Raw genomic sequence first — 17,746 nt, 5'->3', positions numbered from 1 at the left:
GCAGCGGTTTTGGCCACATTCTCATTCTGCTGCTGTGAACTGAAATCGGCAGCAAGGTGTCAACACGCGCAAGATGCTACAATTACTTGGCAGAAGTAAAGTTAATTTGCTTTGCGCTTCAAATAAGATGTACTGGAAGCCTTAGTCCACGCGGGAACACATGCAACAGCAGCTCCTTACCATAGTCAGCCCGGGCTGCATTCCTGCACGGATGGCCTCTATCTGTGTGTGAGTGAACTGAATGGTATTGCTGTCAAGCAACAGTAAAAAAAAGGCTGGTTAGAGGTACACGCGACAAAGGACATTTCGTACAAGAGGGCAATGACCAGAGGTGGAAAGATTTGTTCCAAATTTGCACCTACTTGCCCAAGCTCCTTGGTAAAGGGATGACTGCCCCCTCCCCTGCCCCACGTTAAGGGCAACAAAACAAAGTGTATGGAAAGACTGGTCTCTGGTAGTGCACTTAGTTCAGACCGCATGTGGCCAACAGAGGCTCTGGTTCCGAACACAAAGCAGAAACTACAGCAGGTGAACACGGCTGTCTTGCTTTCATGGTACCAGGCCTAAACCGCCTCAACGACTTGGCTGACTGAAAGAATAGAAGGCAAGATGGTCTAGCCTTTACAACAGTACCCCAAGGTTTTAATAGAACCTGGAAAACGTAAAGCTACCTACTCGCAACAGTGAGCATGTAAGCCAGTCAAGTTACCGTTTGGGCTGGTTGTAAGGGTACGGGCCCCGGTTAGGGATGACGTGAGGCTCCACAATCAGAGTTTTTGCTTCCTCAGTGTCTTCGTTGTCCCCATTAGAATCTTTCCTTTTCTTCCCTTTTCCACTTCGTACCGGGAACGTTATCCTGTGACAAGAGCAAGACCTTTGTGCACGGCCCAGCATACACCGTCCAGTGCACACTGTGTAGAGTGTCAGACTGCTAGAACCACACTGTGCTCACTATGAGTACACAAGCCCAGAACCACAGAGCAGGTGCGCAAGGGTTCAAGTGGGGTAAGAGTTGTCTCCCACGATGTCTCGCGCTCAGCACCGTTGGGTTCATGTTTTCACTCTTCCAGGAAAGAGACTTGGCGGGGCAGGTGGCAGGGAGGCTGTGGGTTTTGCTGCGTGCGGAGGCCTCGCTGTGGCTCCTGGGGACCTCAAGGGTCAAGGCCAGCTGCGGAGGCCTCGCTGTGGCTCCTGGGGACCTCAAGGGTCAAGGCCAGCTGCGGAGGCCTCGCTGTGGCTTCTGGGGACCTCAAGGGTCAAGGCCAGCTGCGGGGCCTGATTCGGAGGCAGCACTCCACGGGTAGCCAAGAGACTTCACACAACTTTCCAAAACAAGCCAGACCATGTATACTTTTCTAGTCCTCCTTTCCACTCTTCAAAGAGGAGTCCAACCTAAGAGGCTCAGGGAGGAGGCTCCAGCATGAAGGCAGCTCCGCCAGGGTGGAGGGGGAGAGGGATGGGGAAAATGCACTGCCCATGTCGGGAGGGCCTGGCGACGCGTGTGCAGGAGTGGAGACCAGACCACGCCTGTGGCAGGCGTGAGGAGGGTCACAAATATTGGGTGAAGACAATGCTGCGCTTTCACAATAGGGAGACTAGAACAGTGACTGTCACCAAAAGGATTTGCGGTGTGGAGCAAGTCTAGGCCTGGCGCTACAAAGGTGTTTTGGTTAAGGAGAAAAGCCCTGGGCTCCCATGCAGTCCCGAGCGCGCCAGCACCCAGAGCCTCAGCAACTTCATGCCGTTTCTACTCCAGCTGTAAAGCCAAAGTTCACCTACTGTCAGACGAACCTGTGTTTGGGATCTATAGCTTAGCTAACATGTTCACTCAGATACGGGGAGGGGGCTGGAGACCTGTGGACGGGGCATTTCTCACTCAGCTGGTGAAGTCTGCCGACATTCCACAGGGTGAAGAACTCCAAAACCAAAACCATTTCTGGTCCTAAGCATTTCCTATGAAGGGCATTCCATCAGTATTTAGAAGCTATGAAAGCAATCGAGACTAAAAGGAATCTTTTCCTAAAACCAGAATAAAGTTCACCATCACATGCCTGTGTACCTTAAGATCTTGTGTAAGATGCAGTGGTGTTCTTACTGCAAATGCTGTGTGTGTGCACTTCTCTTCAGACACTATGTGTTTGCTGATCCTTCATAAACACACAGCTACTCCGACGCCCGGTGGTTCTGCGGGGAAGGCTGTGACACTGCACCCTCGGCGCAGCCCACGTGCTCAGGGGTGCGGGTGCAAACACTGACTTTACCTGAACGGGGGGATCTGCAGAGCGGGGTCGTCCACAGTCACTTTGACATTATGACCGGGAAAGCTGGCCTTCAAGTGTTCGATGGAGAGAAAAGTGTCGTTGAAGTCAAGGGTGGAGATCTGGTTGGGCATTTTTGAGTAGTGGGCGCTGCTCGGGTCCCCATAGCCCAGAATGATGTCGTGCAGCCAGTCAGGCACCACACAGTCGGTGTTCATCAGGTTCCGTATGGTCTCCAGCACCGCCTGTCAGCAAAGAGAAAAAAGTATGTCGGTGAGACCCCTCCAACACGGGTGCTGTGGAACGCAGAGCTGGCTGCGGGGACCACAGGCTCCCAGTGGCTCAGCCAGGAAGCTATTTTCTGCTGACAGGTGCTTGGCTGGACTGATACCAAATGCTGAGTTAACTCAGCAAGAACAGTTTATCCTGCGGGTTCATCTGGGCAGTGAGATGCAGGGTCTGCCCACCGGACTCCTACTGAGTAGGACGAAAGTCAGACTCATGTAAACCCAACAGAAAAGACTGTAAGAGCCATTCAAGAAGCTGCTGGGTGGGTCTTTCCGTCTACATCTCACAGTGCTTCAGTGTCAGTGTCTCCCTGGGTCAGAGGCCTGCACCACATGTCTACTAAAATCAGCTTGCTAAGAACAAGGAATACAACAGACAGTGAACAAAACGTTCAAAGTCGCTTCCAATAACTTCAGAATTAAAGATTTAGGACTATAGAAAGAAGTTACCAGAGTACTTAACATCTGCACCGTCAAAGAGACAGCGCAGTGGGACTGACCGACAGATTGGCATGTGCTGTCCCTGGTCGCCATGAACCTGCAGTCCTGCATTTACATCCACTCCCTCGCAAGAGCTCAAGATCCCTGACAGCACACACACCTCTTATACGCCTTCCAAAGGCTGAGCGCACTCAAGCCAGCACGGACGGACAGCAGATGCTGATCAGGTGTGTCAGCTACTATAAAACGTGAAACCAAGTTCTCTACCTTTCATTCGTCAATAAGTACTTCATTCTACATAACGCAGCTGCAAAAATGACCCAGGTTTGGGGACAAGGCAAGAGCAGGGTCCCCACTGAAGGGGACCCGGAGTGAGTGCAGCTGCCCTCCTTCCCCACCGGAGGGCAGTGCACACGCCGAGCTGCTGTGTGCAGCGGAGGCACAGACCAGGCCAAGGCTTGAGTGAAGTTTTCCAGGTGAGGAACGCCATGGGCAAGGTCTTGTTACTAAAGAACAACAAAAGAAAAGAAAGCTCATGTGGCTGCCCTGAAATGAGTCAGGGAGGAGAGAGCGTGACCAGGGAGGCCGGAGGCCGCGTCACGACAGGTCTAGGACTCTGTGAAGGGTCGAGGTGTTGCAGCGAGAAGAGCAAGCAGGAAGGAAGCTGGAGGCGGGAAGGTCTGAGGCCCAGGTGGCGGACATGAGGAGCCGAACCGAGCCCACCACACACACACCACACAGGGAGCCCAGCAGCCCACAGACCCCGCGCCCGAGCAGGAAGAGCACTCCTGTCTGAAACCAGCCAGCAGAAAGCAAGGCTGGAGGCCCACGGGTGAGCCCAGTACAGGCACCCCAAAATATACTCTTTAGAAGAACGCATAAGTAGGACCGCCTTCTTAGCAGGTCTCTTCTACCCGTGTGTCAGCCTCCCGGAGGGCCAGCCTTCACCTTGAAGTTGTTCTCCTTGGGTTTCCTCCTCATGATCACGTTGAACGTGTCGTACACATCCTCCGTTCCATTCTGGATTGTGCTGGTCATGTCCTGCTGGTACTGGTTGGGGTCTAAAAATACTCTAAATGTCCTGGACTCCCCTCGAAGATTGGGTCTGGGTTCTGGTCCTAGAGGGGTTTTGCAAGTGTGTCAGATGAATTTATAAAGTCAATGAACCGTGAGCAGGCTGCCCAGACCCGCTCCCCCCACAGCCTCCTGCAGATGCTTGCTGCTCTCGTGACACCTGCGGCGTGCCATCCCCACCACGACTCACTGTCCCAGAATGCAGCCACCCGGCACGCGCGCACACGCACACACGCATGAACCAAGACCTAACAAATGCTTTTCAGATGAAGCTGTAGCTTCGTGTAACAAGACAAGCAGCCCCGTCAGGCGCAGTGGCAACCAAGGGTCTGATCTCAAGATCAGGGCAGCAGAGGCCGACTTGAGTTCTTGTGGCCGAGCAGTGAGCGCCAGCAGGATGCAGTTATGTAATCATGTGTGTCGCCACCAAAGCAGTCAGGGCAATGGAAGGCCATCTCAGAGACTGGACCCCAGGGGCACACTGCTCCCAGACCAGGCTTCCTCACCCACAAAGGACCTGTCCTCAAACACCCTCGCTGTCACCACCCCGGCCTCGGCACACATGTCCCCGGGAAGGGGAGAGCTGTGTCCAGCTGATAGCCCCTTTCATGTCGAGCCAAAACAACTGAAGCCAAGGAAGTTCCAGTAACTGTCGACACCTAGAGGTTTCTAACAATTACATACAATATTATGTTTATATATATGCATATTTCTATCTTTTTTTAATAATTAGAACTATTTTTGAATAAAGTTGATTTTAAAAGATCATATCCTTTCCAATATTTAGCCTAAAGCCTTTTTAAAAGTATTGGGGGGCTCAGTAAAAACGGGGATTGGGATACAGCAAGTGACATGAAAAAAAAAAGAAAAAAAAGTACTGGGGGGTGGGGCGGGCTGGGAAGGTGGCTCAGTGGTAGAGCGCTTGCCTTGCATGCATGAGGCCCTGGGTTTGATTCCTCAGCACCACATAAGCAGAAAAAGCTGGAAGTGGCGCTGTGGATCAAGTGATCGAGCGCTAGCCTTGAGCTGAAGAGCTGAGGGACAGTGCCCAGGCCCAGAGTTCAGGCCCCACGACTGACAAAAATAAATAAACAGGGCACATGTCTGTGAATATGAGATTCAGTGTGATTATTACAAAATGCCTCCCACAGGAGTTTTGAATATTATTGCCTAGTTCTAAAACCATGGAAGTAGGTGGCTTACTATATTTTTCAGTCTTTAGAGTAGATTCTATCTGGAAAACCATAAGCAAACCAGACAAAGATACCTGTCCCTGCGCATACACTGAGAACACCTGTCCTGTGTGCACTACGCACACACAACTGTCCTGGGAGCACTGTGCAGACATTCCGAGAACCCGTCCTCTGTGCAGACACCCCGAGCACGCCTGTCCCTGGGCACCGCGCACAAGGAGCGCACAGACAGCTTACCGTCCTCGATGACACGCCCTTTGTCATCTAGCATGCCCTGGATCTCACAGCCGCGGACATAAACCAGGCCAACCTGCTCGATAAAAGGTCGCCTCCGGTCAAATTTGGTCCCATAAGGTTTTGTGGGACGCACGGTAATTAAAAAGCATACGTCATGTTTACGGAGACCTAATAAAATAAATAGAAGGGCATTTTCATTTGTTAGAATGTTGTTTTCAGTCCTTTATTAGAAAACTCTCAGCCTCCTCAAAGGACCAGAGATATCAAAACATTTAAAATGTAAGGGTGACCAGTGACTTTTTGCATTGTAGCACAATTACCGGTTTTCTTACCATCTTTAATCATATCTCAGAGCAATAATTAAAACGAAGGGCTATTAGATGTTAAAATTAGAAACTTTTATATCATGAACTCATTTCTGAACAAGGCCTCCGAGTCATGCTCCAGCCCCAAAGCTGGGTATTCATCACCATTCTTATTTTTAACACTCTTAATAACTAACCAAAAATATGGTTGGCCTATAATTCATCCGTGTCACACGCAGCCTGCCTCTAACGTCAGCGTAAGCTACCGCCCGGCGCCACTCGAGCCACAGCCGGGCCGCTCACTCCCGGTCTCACGTTGCCGGTGACGTCAGCTTTCGGAAAGCGGCTGCGCAGGTAAGTTTCAGTCAGCAAGGAGTCAACGTTTTTACGGGTGATTATCAAGACGCAGGAGACTGGCGCCAAAGCTCAAAGCCCCTCTCCATCAGGGGAAACGGCCTCTGCTGCTCCCGGTCCGTTCAGAGGCGGGGGAGAAGATGGCAGCTCCGGTGACAGCACACGCCACCTTCAGTTCTGACCCACGGGGTCCCCTGGAGCGCCTAGCCGTAAACGGCTCTGCCTGCTCATCTTGGCAAGCAGACCCACCAGGGACGTGAATGAACAAGGCGCGTGAGGGGCCGGCCGCATCAGAGCTGCCTCGGGAGTGTTCACAGAACACCGCTGCGAGGCCGTGGCGAGGGGAGACGCGCGGCGGCACGCCGGCCGCCGACACTGCCAAGCCTCAGTGGCAGCCGGCCGTGAGGCAGGAGCCACTGTCTGGCAGAGCTGAGGACGACGCCTCCCCAGGGCCGTCTCAGAGCTGCGCTTCCTCCTGCCCTCCTCGCAGTGAGCCTCGCTTCCTCCCGCCCTCCTCGCAGTGAGCCTCACGTACCCCTGCCCTCCTCGCAGTGAGCCTCGCTTCCCCCCGCCCTCCTCGCAGTGAGCCTCGCTTCCTCCGGCCCTCCTCGCAGTGAGCCTCGCTTCCTCCCGCCCTCCTCGCAGTGAGCCTCGCTTCCTCCCGCCCTCCTCGCCGCGCTTTCAGGAGCAAACCACATCCCACTGATTCACATGCGCCTTTCTGGGGGGACCTGGGTTTCAAGTACTCTTGAAGGGGTAAGAGGAGTCTTGCGAACTTGTTTTCAAAACTCACAGACATATTAAGATTCTGAAGTGTCTTGTACGATCCTGGTTAGTTTCACTTCTAATAGAAAAACCACCCTCTTTTTTGTTTCTGGACAGGATTTCCCTCTAGTCTGGGCCAGCTAGCCTCAAACTGGCTATGCACACTTGCAATCCCACGCTCTGCAAGAAGCTGAGATTATAGCTATGTGCAGCTACGCTTGGATTCCAGTGTCCTTGTTATAAACCCCTCAGCCAGCTGCTGACAGTCTGAAAGGCGTGGCGCTTACCTTCCCACTCGTCTTTGATGTGGTCTCGGACGTTGAGGTTGATGGTGACGTCTGCTCGGACCCGGGTTGGCCAGTTCTCACCGATATTGGGTTTGGCAACCTCGACGACCGTGAAAGCCACAATGGGCTGGGCCATTCGTGCCCAACCACCAAACACGACACCACCATACTCAGACTGCCTGGAAGCCAAAGAAAGGTGATTATGTAGCCAGCAGAGCACCCCGGCCATGCGTGGACGGGCGCACTTACGGGAGGACAGTGTTCCCTGATTGCGTGTGTGGGTGCCGGCACCCAGGCTTGACACAGGGCCTCACGCTCCACATGTGGCCGCTGCCTTCCTGAGGCCTGCGTTCCCTTATTTGTGCTTCAGATTCGCCCTCACCCGGGAAGCCTGAGAACACACCCATCGTTTGTAGTAATACCCAAAGTGAGCGCCAGCACTCAGACGCCAGCCTGCTGCCCAGCGAGGAGGCTGCCAGAACAGGCTCTGGAAGGTATGGCCTTGCAGAGTTAGGACACCACTCTCTGCAAGGATCCAGGCTGGGAACGTTTCCCGCTCCTTCCACATGCGTGCGGCAGCCAAGCGCTCCCCCCCGGAGGGCACTGCCCCGTGCCACGGCCCTGGTCCTCCCTCGCAAGTCTCCTTGCAGCGTGACACGCTCAGAGGTAGCTGGCTACCTCCTAGCAGCCACCCGCTCCCCCTGCTGCGTGGAGGCCTCCCGGCCTGGCCAGTGTGCCTGACAGCACAGGAGAACACACCACTGCCAGAATCCAGGCACACAAGAGTCCCTTCTCAAAGATGACATCAGGAATGTAATTTAAAGACTTTATTAGCATAAGTGAATGCCCTCCTCCCACCATAAATGGTGGCTAATAGTTCCTAAGAATTTCAGGTACCTTTGTTGTTACTAGTATTTAAATAAAGCATAATGAGATCCTATCTGTTGGTGTGCTAGTTAATAAACCCCGACGTTACCAAATGGGCCCTGAGTCCGAACACAGCAGCTCAGGTGCTCGAGAGGAAGTTTCTCAATCATTCCCATGGGGCCCGATGATGGGCAGCACCCCGGGCCTCGCGGGGAGATGGCCAGGCCTGCACACTCACTCAGCCACAAGCAAGTTAAAAATACTCTGTTGTTTTACAGTATTACTCAAAACAACTTTGCATAAGAATCTGTGTGTAGCACTGGGTATACGGAGCAGATGAACAGAGCGCCAGCGTGAGTGGACTCACCCTGTGCGCTACTGTGTGGCCACTGTCTACACCAGTGTGAGTGCGCCTACAAGCTAACGGGAACCAGCTTGACACAATCACCGTCCTAGGGCGTGCACATGCACTTCACACATAGAACGAAGCAGCGAATGACCCAGGTACTCAGTCACATCTAACAAATCTTCATAAAATCTCATAATGTCTGCACTGCGTTACATTATGTCCTAACAGAAACGAACCATCTCAAAGGAGGCTAGTAGGAAGGAATCAAATGGAAAGAGAAGAGTTGCTCAAATGAGTAGACCTTAACCTATGCCCCAGGAGACCCTGAAGACTGGCCCCTGAGCGCCCCCCCCACCAGGCCACTGCCACCGTGCCCCCCAGCCACGCACCCTGCTCCCCAGCCTCACCTCCTCCTGTGCAGACACAGAACATGCAGCTCCTCCCAGCAGCTACTCAGGAGGCGGAGACCCAAGGTCCCGATTCAAAGCCAGCAACGTCTGTGAAACTCATCTCCAAAAACTACCAAAAAGCTAGAAGTGGCTTAAGTGGTGGAGCACCAGCCTTGAGCAAAAATTAAAAAATAAAGAGCTCAGGGACAGTGCATCGGCCCTGAGTTCAAGCCCGAGGACGGACACACACACACACACAGAGAGAGAGAGAGAGAGAGAGAGAGAGAGAGATAACTAGTCCCTATACAGAGTCCTCTCTGTGTCAGTGTAGTATCTAGACTTACTAACCATGGCTTCATTCTGCTGACGCTGTCCTCGATGTCCTGACGAATTTCATATGTGGATTCTAAGCGGAAGAGGTTGAAATTCCTCAGGAGGTAGTCATGTAGAGTCAGAAACTGCAAATTCAACTTGGGAAGAGCAAGGCAACCTGAAGAGAAAAGCATCAGTAGGTGAGTGATTCTTCGTCAGTCATGGGGCTTTAGGGCCTGGGTGCTGTCCCGGACCGCTTTGGTTCAAGGCCAGAGCTCTACCACTTAAGAGCCATAGCGCCACTTCTAGTTTTATTTTGGTGGTTAATTGGAGATAAGTGTCTCATGGACTTTCCTCCCTGGGCTAGCTTCAAACTGTGATCCTCAGATCTCAGCCTCTTGAGTAGCTAGGATTACAGCCACTGATTTCTGGCTGAATTAGTCTTTTAATCAGTCATTCACCCTATGTATTAAAAACAGCACTCACGTGAATCTAACGTCTGAAAACAATTAATTTGATATCATCTTCATTTGCACACAGAAATTAAAATCAGGTTGACAAATACAGTCTATTAAAAACCCTTCATGATCCTTACCACCTTATCAAACCATAACCAGAACTCCGAGGCAAGAAGCACCAAGGACACACTTTCCACATCACTTATTTTAGTAAATTCTAACCTGTAACTGGACTCTTTAGATAGCAAATTATCATTTCAACAATTAAAATGTCACCATCTTGAAACCCTCAACTGAGTTAGCACATGTAAACACGAAGAACCAGCCATGGCTGGCATCTCAGACGTGTGCCTTCATGAAAGAAGCGAGCGCCCAGCCCACAGGGCTCCACCACGTCACGCTCCGCATGCGGGTGTCAGCCTGCGACAAGGCTGCACGGGGCGAGAATATCAGTCCAAGCTGGGCGGCGTGGCTCACGCTAGAACCCCAGGTACGCAGGAGGCTGAGATCCGAGGACTGTGGTTCAAAGCCAGCCCAGGCAGGAAAGTCTGTGAGACTCTTATCTCCTATTAACCACCAGGAAACTGGAACTGGAGCTGTGGCTCAAAGTAGTAGAAGACTACACTTGAACACAAAAGCTCAGGGATAGCACCCAGGCCCTGAGTTCAATCCCCACACTGGAAAAAAAAAAAAAAGAAAGAAATAATAGTCTGGAAAAGAGCAAATAAACCATCCAGCTTCTTAAACCGAAGAAAAAGAACAGGACTCACAACAGATGCTGTAAGGGCCTTTACAAATGAGCCTGACCCCGTCGGTCCCCAGCCCAGTGCTGGCTGCACCTTCTTTGCTCCACCTGAAAGCAAGTACCTGCACAGCATGGCCGTTCACATTCCCCTCCACGCACAGACCCCACACAGAGCCCTACACGGGGAAATACGTGAGCTACGGACTGACCATAGCCTGGAACACAACTGTGAGACGATTCTTCTCTTAAATAAACGATGTCTTTAAAATAGACTTCTAATAATAATCTACCATTCAGAATATTCCTGAAATGCGTCTGAAATATGCCTTCAAACGGTGCAGAATGCACGGTTTGTGACAGGGTCTCTCTCCTCTGAGGACGAACAAAAGTGTCTTTTACTGCGTCTCATCAAACAGGAGGTGAACAAATGCATAGTATCTTTGTAGATCACAGCTAAGGGACATCGCCAACTAGTGGTATTGTTTGCTTATTTATTTTTTTCAACTATGAGGGTTTGAACTCAAGGCCTTGTGCTGCTTTGGCTGGTCATTTTGGAGATGGAATCGTAGGGACTTTTCTGCCCAGGCTGGCTTTGAACCAAGACCCTCTAGATCTCCGCTTCCTGAGTGTCACCGGTGGCGTCCAGCTGGCAGTGTCTTTGTGGTGTCATTGTTTGACACCACAAAATCCAAGAGCTTCGAAATCCAACTTCAAAAGACAACTGCTACCCACTGTAGCCCATACGTGACACACGAAGGCCGCGCTTTCTTCCTCCCTGACCCGCAGCTGTGTTCTGCCACCGTGCTGTGTGGGGTGAGATGCATGCTGGGGCATGTGTTTGTGCTGGGACTTCCTCACTCTGAACGTGCTCCAGCTGCTGCAGGTGGACTTCAGCACATAGGACAGACGGGGGGAACGTTTTCAGGACCCTGGAGGTCTGAGCTTTCAGCCTACCTTCCCCAGAGTAGTACTCGGTCGGGACGATGTTCTCGTCCCACGCGATCCTCTCCGTTGGGTACAGGGGCATCCGGTTCAGCTGCTGAATCTGGGAGATCCGGCGCTCGTGGCGAGAGACCTGGGAGAGCAGTGGTTATGGGGAGAGGGCCTGATGAGCCAACCGCAGGAGGGCACGCCCGCGCACACCCACCAACTGCAGGAGGGCACGCCCACCAACCGCCCCGCAGGAGGGCACGCCCGCGCACACCCACCAACCGCAGGAGGGCACACCCACCAACCACAGGAGGGCACGCCCACCAACCGCAGGAGGGCATGCCCGCGCACACCCACCAACCGCAGGAGAGCACGCCCACCAACCGCAGGAGGGCAGGCCCGCGCACACCCACCAACCGCAGGAGGGCACACCCACCAACCGCAGGAGGACACGCCCGCACACACCCACCAACCGCAGGAGGGCACGCCCACCAACCACAGGAGGGCACGCCCACCAACCACAGGAGGGCATGCCCGCACACCCAACTGCAGGGCACGCACACACACCAACCGCAGGGCACACCCGCACACACCCAACCGCAGGAGGGCACGCCTGCACACACCCAACCACAGGAGGGCACGCCCGCGCACACCCACCAACCGCAGGAGAGCACACCCGCGCACACCCACCAACCGCAGGGCACGCCTGTGCACACCCACCAACCGCAGGAGGGCACGCCTGTGCACACCCACCAACCGCAGGAGGGCATGCCCGTGCACACCCACCAACCGCAGGAGGGCACGCCCGCACACCCAACTGCAGGCCACGCACACACACCAACCGCAGGGCACGCCCGCGCACACCCACCAACTGCAGGAGGGCACGCCCGCGCACACCCACCAACCGCAGGAGGGCACGCCTGTGCACACCCACCAACCGCAGGAGGGCACACCCGTGCACACCCACCAACCGCAGGAGGGCACGCCCACCAACCGCAGGAGGGCACACTCAGCGGAGGCGTCAAAGCCACGCCCCCCCCCCCCCCCGCATCACAACCAATAGCAGAAAACAAAAACAGGTTGCTTGGGGGAGGCAAAGGAGCAGACGGGAATGAGGGAGGCGTGGGAAACGCCATCTCTGCATTCAGCGAGCACTGTGCAACACTGGACTACGGAGCTTGTGGGTGGGATGGGAAGGGACAATGAGGGGTGACGTCGTTCCAGAAGCCTTGCACTCATGACGTTACAGAACAGTAACTCCTTTGTACAACTCCTCAATGATAACAACAGAAAAGGAAAAGAGCTATGAAGAAAGTGAGCAGCATGCGTGTCTCATCCGCAGGGGAGTGCGGCCTGCAGTCAGAGGGGCACCTCGGGGAGAACGTGTTAGCTGTTTTGGGAGGGAAGCCGCCCAGCTCCTCCTGGCAGCGGAGCGCAAGCAGCTGCGCCTTCCAGGACCGGGCGCCCGCCCCAGCAGTGCGGGTCAAGTGGCACTCACCTCTCAGGTTTCTCATAAAGCACGGGATGGCATGTTGTGAAACACTGTCAACACACCCTAGAGACCTCAGGAACGCTAGTGAGTGCTACCAAAGAGGCCGGGCGCTGGTGGCTCACACCTGTCATCCCAGCTACTTAGGAGGCTGAGATCTGAGGATCACGGTTCAAAGCCAGCCCAGGCAGGAAAGTCTGTGAAACTTTTATCTCCAGTAAACCACCAGAAAATCGGAAGTGGCGCTGTGGCACAAGTGGTAGAGCACTAGCCTTGAGCTGAAGAGCTGAGGGACAGCACTCAGGCCCAGAGTTCAAGCCCAACCAAGTACCACCACCACCATTGACAACAACAACAACAAAAATGAAGACTACAGGCAGAGTCCAAGTTACTTTTCATTGTTGCACTAGCTTTTCGGGAGGGGGTGGATGGTGGCACAGGGGACCGAGGAATGGAGGAAGGGTAAGCAAACGAATGCATGAATGCAACCTCCTCCTTACAAATGACAGGAGCAGTCCCCAGTCTCCTCGCAGGACTCTCAGTGTTGATTTACGTAGAATGGAAACACTGGCTCTGTACTCACCAGCAATTCCAGAAGAAATTCTTTATCAAAGGTGGTGTCTTCGTCCTTAGGAAGGGTTGGCAACAAGCAGAGGTATGATGCCACCTGGTGGAGGGTGTTGGAACTGCAGGACGAAGAACATTCACTTCAACAAGCATCTCTACAGATGGTTGTCAGCAAGTAAGTACAATGCTACAGCAGGGCCGGGGAAGGTCCAGCCCCGCCAGGGGCTTTCGCTTGGATGTGGGCTCCACAGCACTCCTGCAGGCTCTGGCGGGCCCTCCCCCCCATCAGGACTGCGAGCATGGCTTCCCTCCCCCTCCCCCTCTGGCACAGCAACCTCCACCCCCGAGAAAGCCTGGGCCTGCTCGCTTTTAAATCCGGACTTTCAATACCCATTTCTTAAAAAGTGTGTGTGCTAAATGCACACAATGCTTCAAAGAGTAACTCTTTGCTTTGAGAAAGAATGACTTTTACAAAATAGGAATGGAGAAAGACTAAGATCCAAGCCTCTGTCTGGAGCTGAGCACGGGAAAGCTGCGCTCAGCAGCAAGCCGCGCCACTCCACTGCTAGGCCTCCCGGCCCCTCTCCCGAGCCCCCTCCGCCACCCGGCCCTTCTCCCGAGCCCCCTCCGCCACCCGGCCCTTCTCCCGAGCCCCCTCCGCCACCCGGCCCTGGACGCAGCTCTTCTGTCCTCAGCTGCGTGCTGGGCCTGGGGCTTGCACTCAGGGCCTCGGTTCTGTCCTGGAGCTTCTTCACTTGAGCCATAGCTCCACTTGCCAGGTTTTTATAGTTCTTTTTAGTTAAGTCTCACGGCCTTTCCCATCTAGGTTGGCTTCCAACTGTGATCCTCAGCTTCAGCCTCCCAAGTAGCTAGGATTACAGGTGTGAGCCACAGCACACAGTGTAGTTTTACAAGGTTTTGTGCAAATACTAACTCTCATTTTCCCTGGGTACATCTTTGCTCAATTCTCCCACTTATTTGAGTCAGTTTTGCTTTGTAGCACAAACTGGCCTTGAACTTGCTCTGTACTTCATGCTGTTCCAAATTTACAGTCCTCCAGGCCCTCTGAATGCCGGGACCACCGGTGTGCACCCCGTGCTGTCCGTCATTAAGTGGGAGATGTGAGCACACACAGTACCTGTTTCAACGTCTCCCCCAGCAGTGAGGATGTTCTCAGCAAGCCTTCGCACGGTTCTAGTCCCATGTAGTAGCTGTCTTAGGACTGAAACATGCGTGTCTCTAATGGCCGAGGATGCTGAGCACCACTGCGACACGTCCGCCTTGCGCTGCCTCCCTGGTGAAGGGCTGCTTTCTATCTTTGATGTCACCTCAGTGCAAGGTACTTTCTCAGCACTGAGGCTGAAACCCTGAATGGCCCGTGCTGCCTGCAGACACGGTTAGTCCATGTTTTCTCCTAGTTTGTCCTAACTCTCATCTCTTAACGGTGTGTTTTCTTCATTATGCTTTGGTGTCCATGGATTCTTGGTACAATTACCACAACAAAGGCTTGGGGGCTGACATCTAAGTTCACCATTAGTTCCAAGTTCATTTGTGTGTAGGATACAAATTACAAGTCAAGATTCACACTTTGCATATGCCGGGCTCCTTACAATTCGATAACCAGAATATATAGTTACCTTAATAGTCAAAGAAAATAAGTGATGGACTGAAATATCGGAAAGAATGGTAACAGGAAAGTTAGAAGGCGCCGCAACGGCCAGGATGACATACACACAGACTCCAGTACAGGACACACTACACAACATAACACGCATGTGCACAGGACATGGACACGGATGGACAGACACACACACGTGACTCTGGTAGGTACAGGACACACTACACAACATAACATGCATGCGTACAGGACACGGACACGCGGACACACACGACTCTGGTAGGTACAGGACACATCACAGTACACAAACACATTCATATACAGACTCACTACACAACACACACACGACTCCGGTACAGGACACACAGCGACACCCTAGTACTAGATCCCTGGGAGTTGGACTCGACCTGTCTGGGAGCAGCGGGCAGCACGCGCGTTATGGAGCCACACAGTGCGTGCACAGGCGTTCACCTGCGTAAACACGCGGTACCCAGCACGGTGCGTGCACAGGCGTTCACCAGCGTGAACACGCAGTACCCAGCACGGTGCGTGCACATGCGGTACCCAGCACAGTGCATGCACAGGCATTCACTTGTGTGAACATGTGGTACACAGCACGGTGCGTGCACAGGCATTCACCTGCGTGAACACACGGTACCTAGCACAGTGCGTGCACAGGCGTTCACTTGTGTGAACATGTGGTACCCAGCACAGTGTGTGCACAGGCGGTACCCAGCACAGTGCGTGCGCAGGCGTTCACCTGCGTGAACATGTACCCAGCACGGTGCGTGCACAGGCGTTCACCTGCGTGCACAGGCGGTACCCAGCACGGTGCGTGCACAGGCGGTACCCAGCATGGTGCGTGCACAGGCGTTCACCTGCGTGAACATGTACCCAGCACGGTGCGTGCACAGGCGGTACCCAGCACGGTGCGTGCACAGGCGTTCACCTGCGTGAACATGCGGTACCCAGACCGGCGCGGGCACAGGCAAGGCTGCAGCGGGGATCTTGGAAACTCTACTCCCCACAGAATGAAAGAGCGGGCTGCCGCGGGGAGGCGGCTCCCAGTGTGAGCGGAGGTGCAGCCCACGTTACACATGGAAGGCTCACTCAAGGCCATCCCACACGGCCGTACCTCAGGGGGCTGAAGAGCCGGACCAAGGACTCGCGCGTGTCCACTTCTGCCACGTTGGAGAGGGCGAAGTCGTAGAGCTCCGGGAAGTGTGCAAAGGCGGCTCTCTGGGGAGAAGGGCAGCGTGGGCAGTCAAGCCCCTGGCCAGCCGGCCCCGGGAGGCCCACAGCACATGGCACGCGTGTCCTATCTCACGTGCCTCCTCCGTGAGCCTGGCCCGAGGACCCCCGGGAAAGCCAAACAGCCAGCGCGGACCCCACGGACGCGGGGAGGAAAGCAGCACTCTACCTGCAGGGAAGTGATTCGGTCGTAGTGAATGGTGGTCATCTCGTTCTCAGTAAGCGCATTTCCCGTCTGGTCATTAATCTCAAACCCGGTGTAGAACTTAAGCATGTCTAAAAGCTGAAAGGATACGTGCCAGTGAACAACTGTGAACTTAGGACCTAGTTATTAAGTGCTGACCAGGCGCTGGTGCGCACGCCTGCCATCCTAGCTACTCAGGAGGCTGGGATCTGAGGACCACAGTTCAAAGTCAGGCAGGAAAGTCCATGAGACTCTCACCTCTAGGTAACCACTAGGAAACCTCAAGTGGCGCTGTGGCTCCAAGTAGTAAAGTGCTAGGCTTGAGCAAAAAGAGCTTAGGGAGTGGCCAGGCCCCGAGTTCAAGCTGCATGACTAGGGGGAAAAAAGTGCTAAAAAATGTTTGCAATGTAACACCGTACATTTTTGAGAGATTTCAGAACAAACCAGAACAGGTCCAACTCTTCTAAAATGAGGGATGTGTCTCCCTTTCCCCCTCGTGGTACTGGGGACTCGACTCAGGGCCTGTGCCTGCTCAGAGCCCTGTCTCCAGCTTTCAGTGCAGGGCTGCACCCGCTACTTCTGCTCCCCTGACTCTGGGCGACACGCATGCACCTCGGCGCCTCGTTAGTGCCTGGGCAGATCTAGCTGGATGACAGGCCTGAGCCACCACACCAAGACAGGAGCCTGACCACCGAGGGCTCAGTCCACTGAGCACACGCGGTCCACACCGATGCTCGGTCCACTCTGCACACACGGTCCACACCGAGTGCTCAGTCTACTCTGCACACACGGTCCACACCGATGCTCAGTCCACTCTGCACACACGGTCCACACCGAGTGCTCAGTCTACTCTGCACACACGGTCCACACTGAGTGCTCAGTCCACTCTGCACACACGGTCCACACCGAGTGCTCAGTCCACTCTGCACACACGGTCCACACCGAGTGCTCAGTCTACTCTGCACACACGGTCCACACCGATGCTCAGTCTACTCTGCACACACGGTCCACACCGATGCTCAGTCTACTCTGCACACACAGTCCACACCGAGTGCTCAGTCTACTCTGCACACACGGTCCACACTGAGTGCTCAGTCCACTGCGTACACACGGTCCACACCGATACTCAGTCTACTCTGCACACGTGGTCCACACCGAGGGCTCAGTCCACTCTGCACACACGGTCCATACCGATGCTCAGTCTACTCTGCACACACGGTCCACACCGAGTGCTCAGTCCACTGTGCACACACGGTCCACACCGAGTGCTCAGTCTACTCTGCACACACGGTCCACACCGATGCTCAGTCTACTCTGCACACACGGTCCACACCGAGTGCTCAGTCTACTCTGCACACACGGTCCACACCGATGCTCAGTCCACTG

At 54.0% G+C, this 17,746-nt stretch overlaps 1 protein-coding gene across 1 annotated transcript in view; it reads right to left on the bottom strand.

The window, feature by feature from the left end:
• Aqr (aquarius intron-binding spliceosomal factor) overlaps positions 1-17,746 on the bottom strand; it is a 44,457-nt gene that overhangs the window by 14,311 nt on the left and 12,400 nt on the right. The window contains exons 12-22 of the mRNA XM_013010017.1: positions 16,346-16,459; positions 16,061-16,164; positions 13,324-13,426; positions 11,276-11,396; positions 9,155-9,296; positions 7,202-7,380; positions 5,491-5,658; positions 3,935-4,104; positions 2,262-2,503; positions 710-856; positions 181-250 (exon numbers count right to left, since the gene is read on the bottom strand). Coding sequence (XP_012865471.1) covers positions 181-250; positions 710-856; positions 2,262-2,503; positions 3,935-4,104; positions 5,491-5,658; positions 7,202-7,380; positions 9,155-9,296; positions 11,276-11,396; positions 13,324-13,426; positions 16,061-16,164; positions 16,346-16,459 — 1,560 coding nt within the window. The remainder of the gene's footprint in view (positions 1-180; positions 251-709; positions 857-2,261; positions 2,504-3,934; positions 4,105-5,490; positions 5,659-7,201; positions 7,381-9,154; positions 9,297-11,275; positions 11,397-13,323; positions 13,427-16,060; positions 16,165-16,345; positions 16,460-17,746) is intronic.

Source organism: Dipodomys ordii, unplaced genomic scaffold (genome assembly GCF_000151885.1).
Source record: "Dipodomys ordii isolate 6190 unplaced genomic scaffold, Dord_2.0 Scaffold11, whole genome shotgun sequence".
NCBI classification, from domain to species: Eukaryota; Metazoa; Chordata; class Mammalia; order Rodentia; family Heteromyidae; genus Dipodomys; species Dipodomys ordii.
Note: the sequence above shows the minus strand (reverse complement) of the source record. Positions and strands in the feature narration are given on the sequence as shown.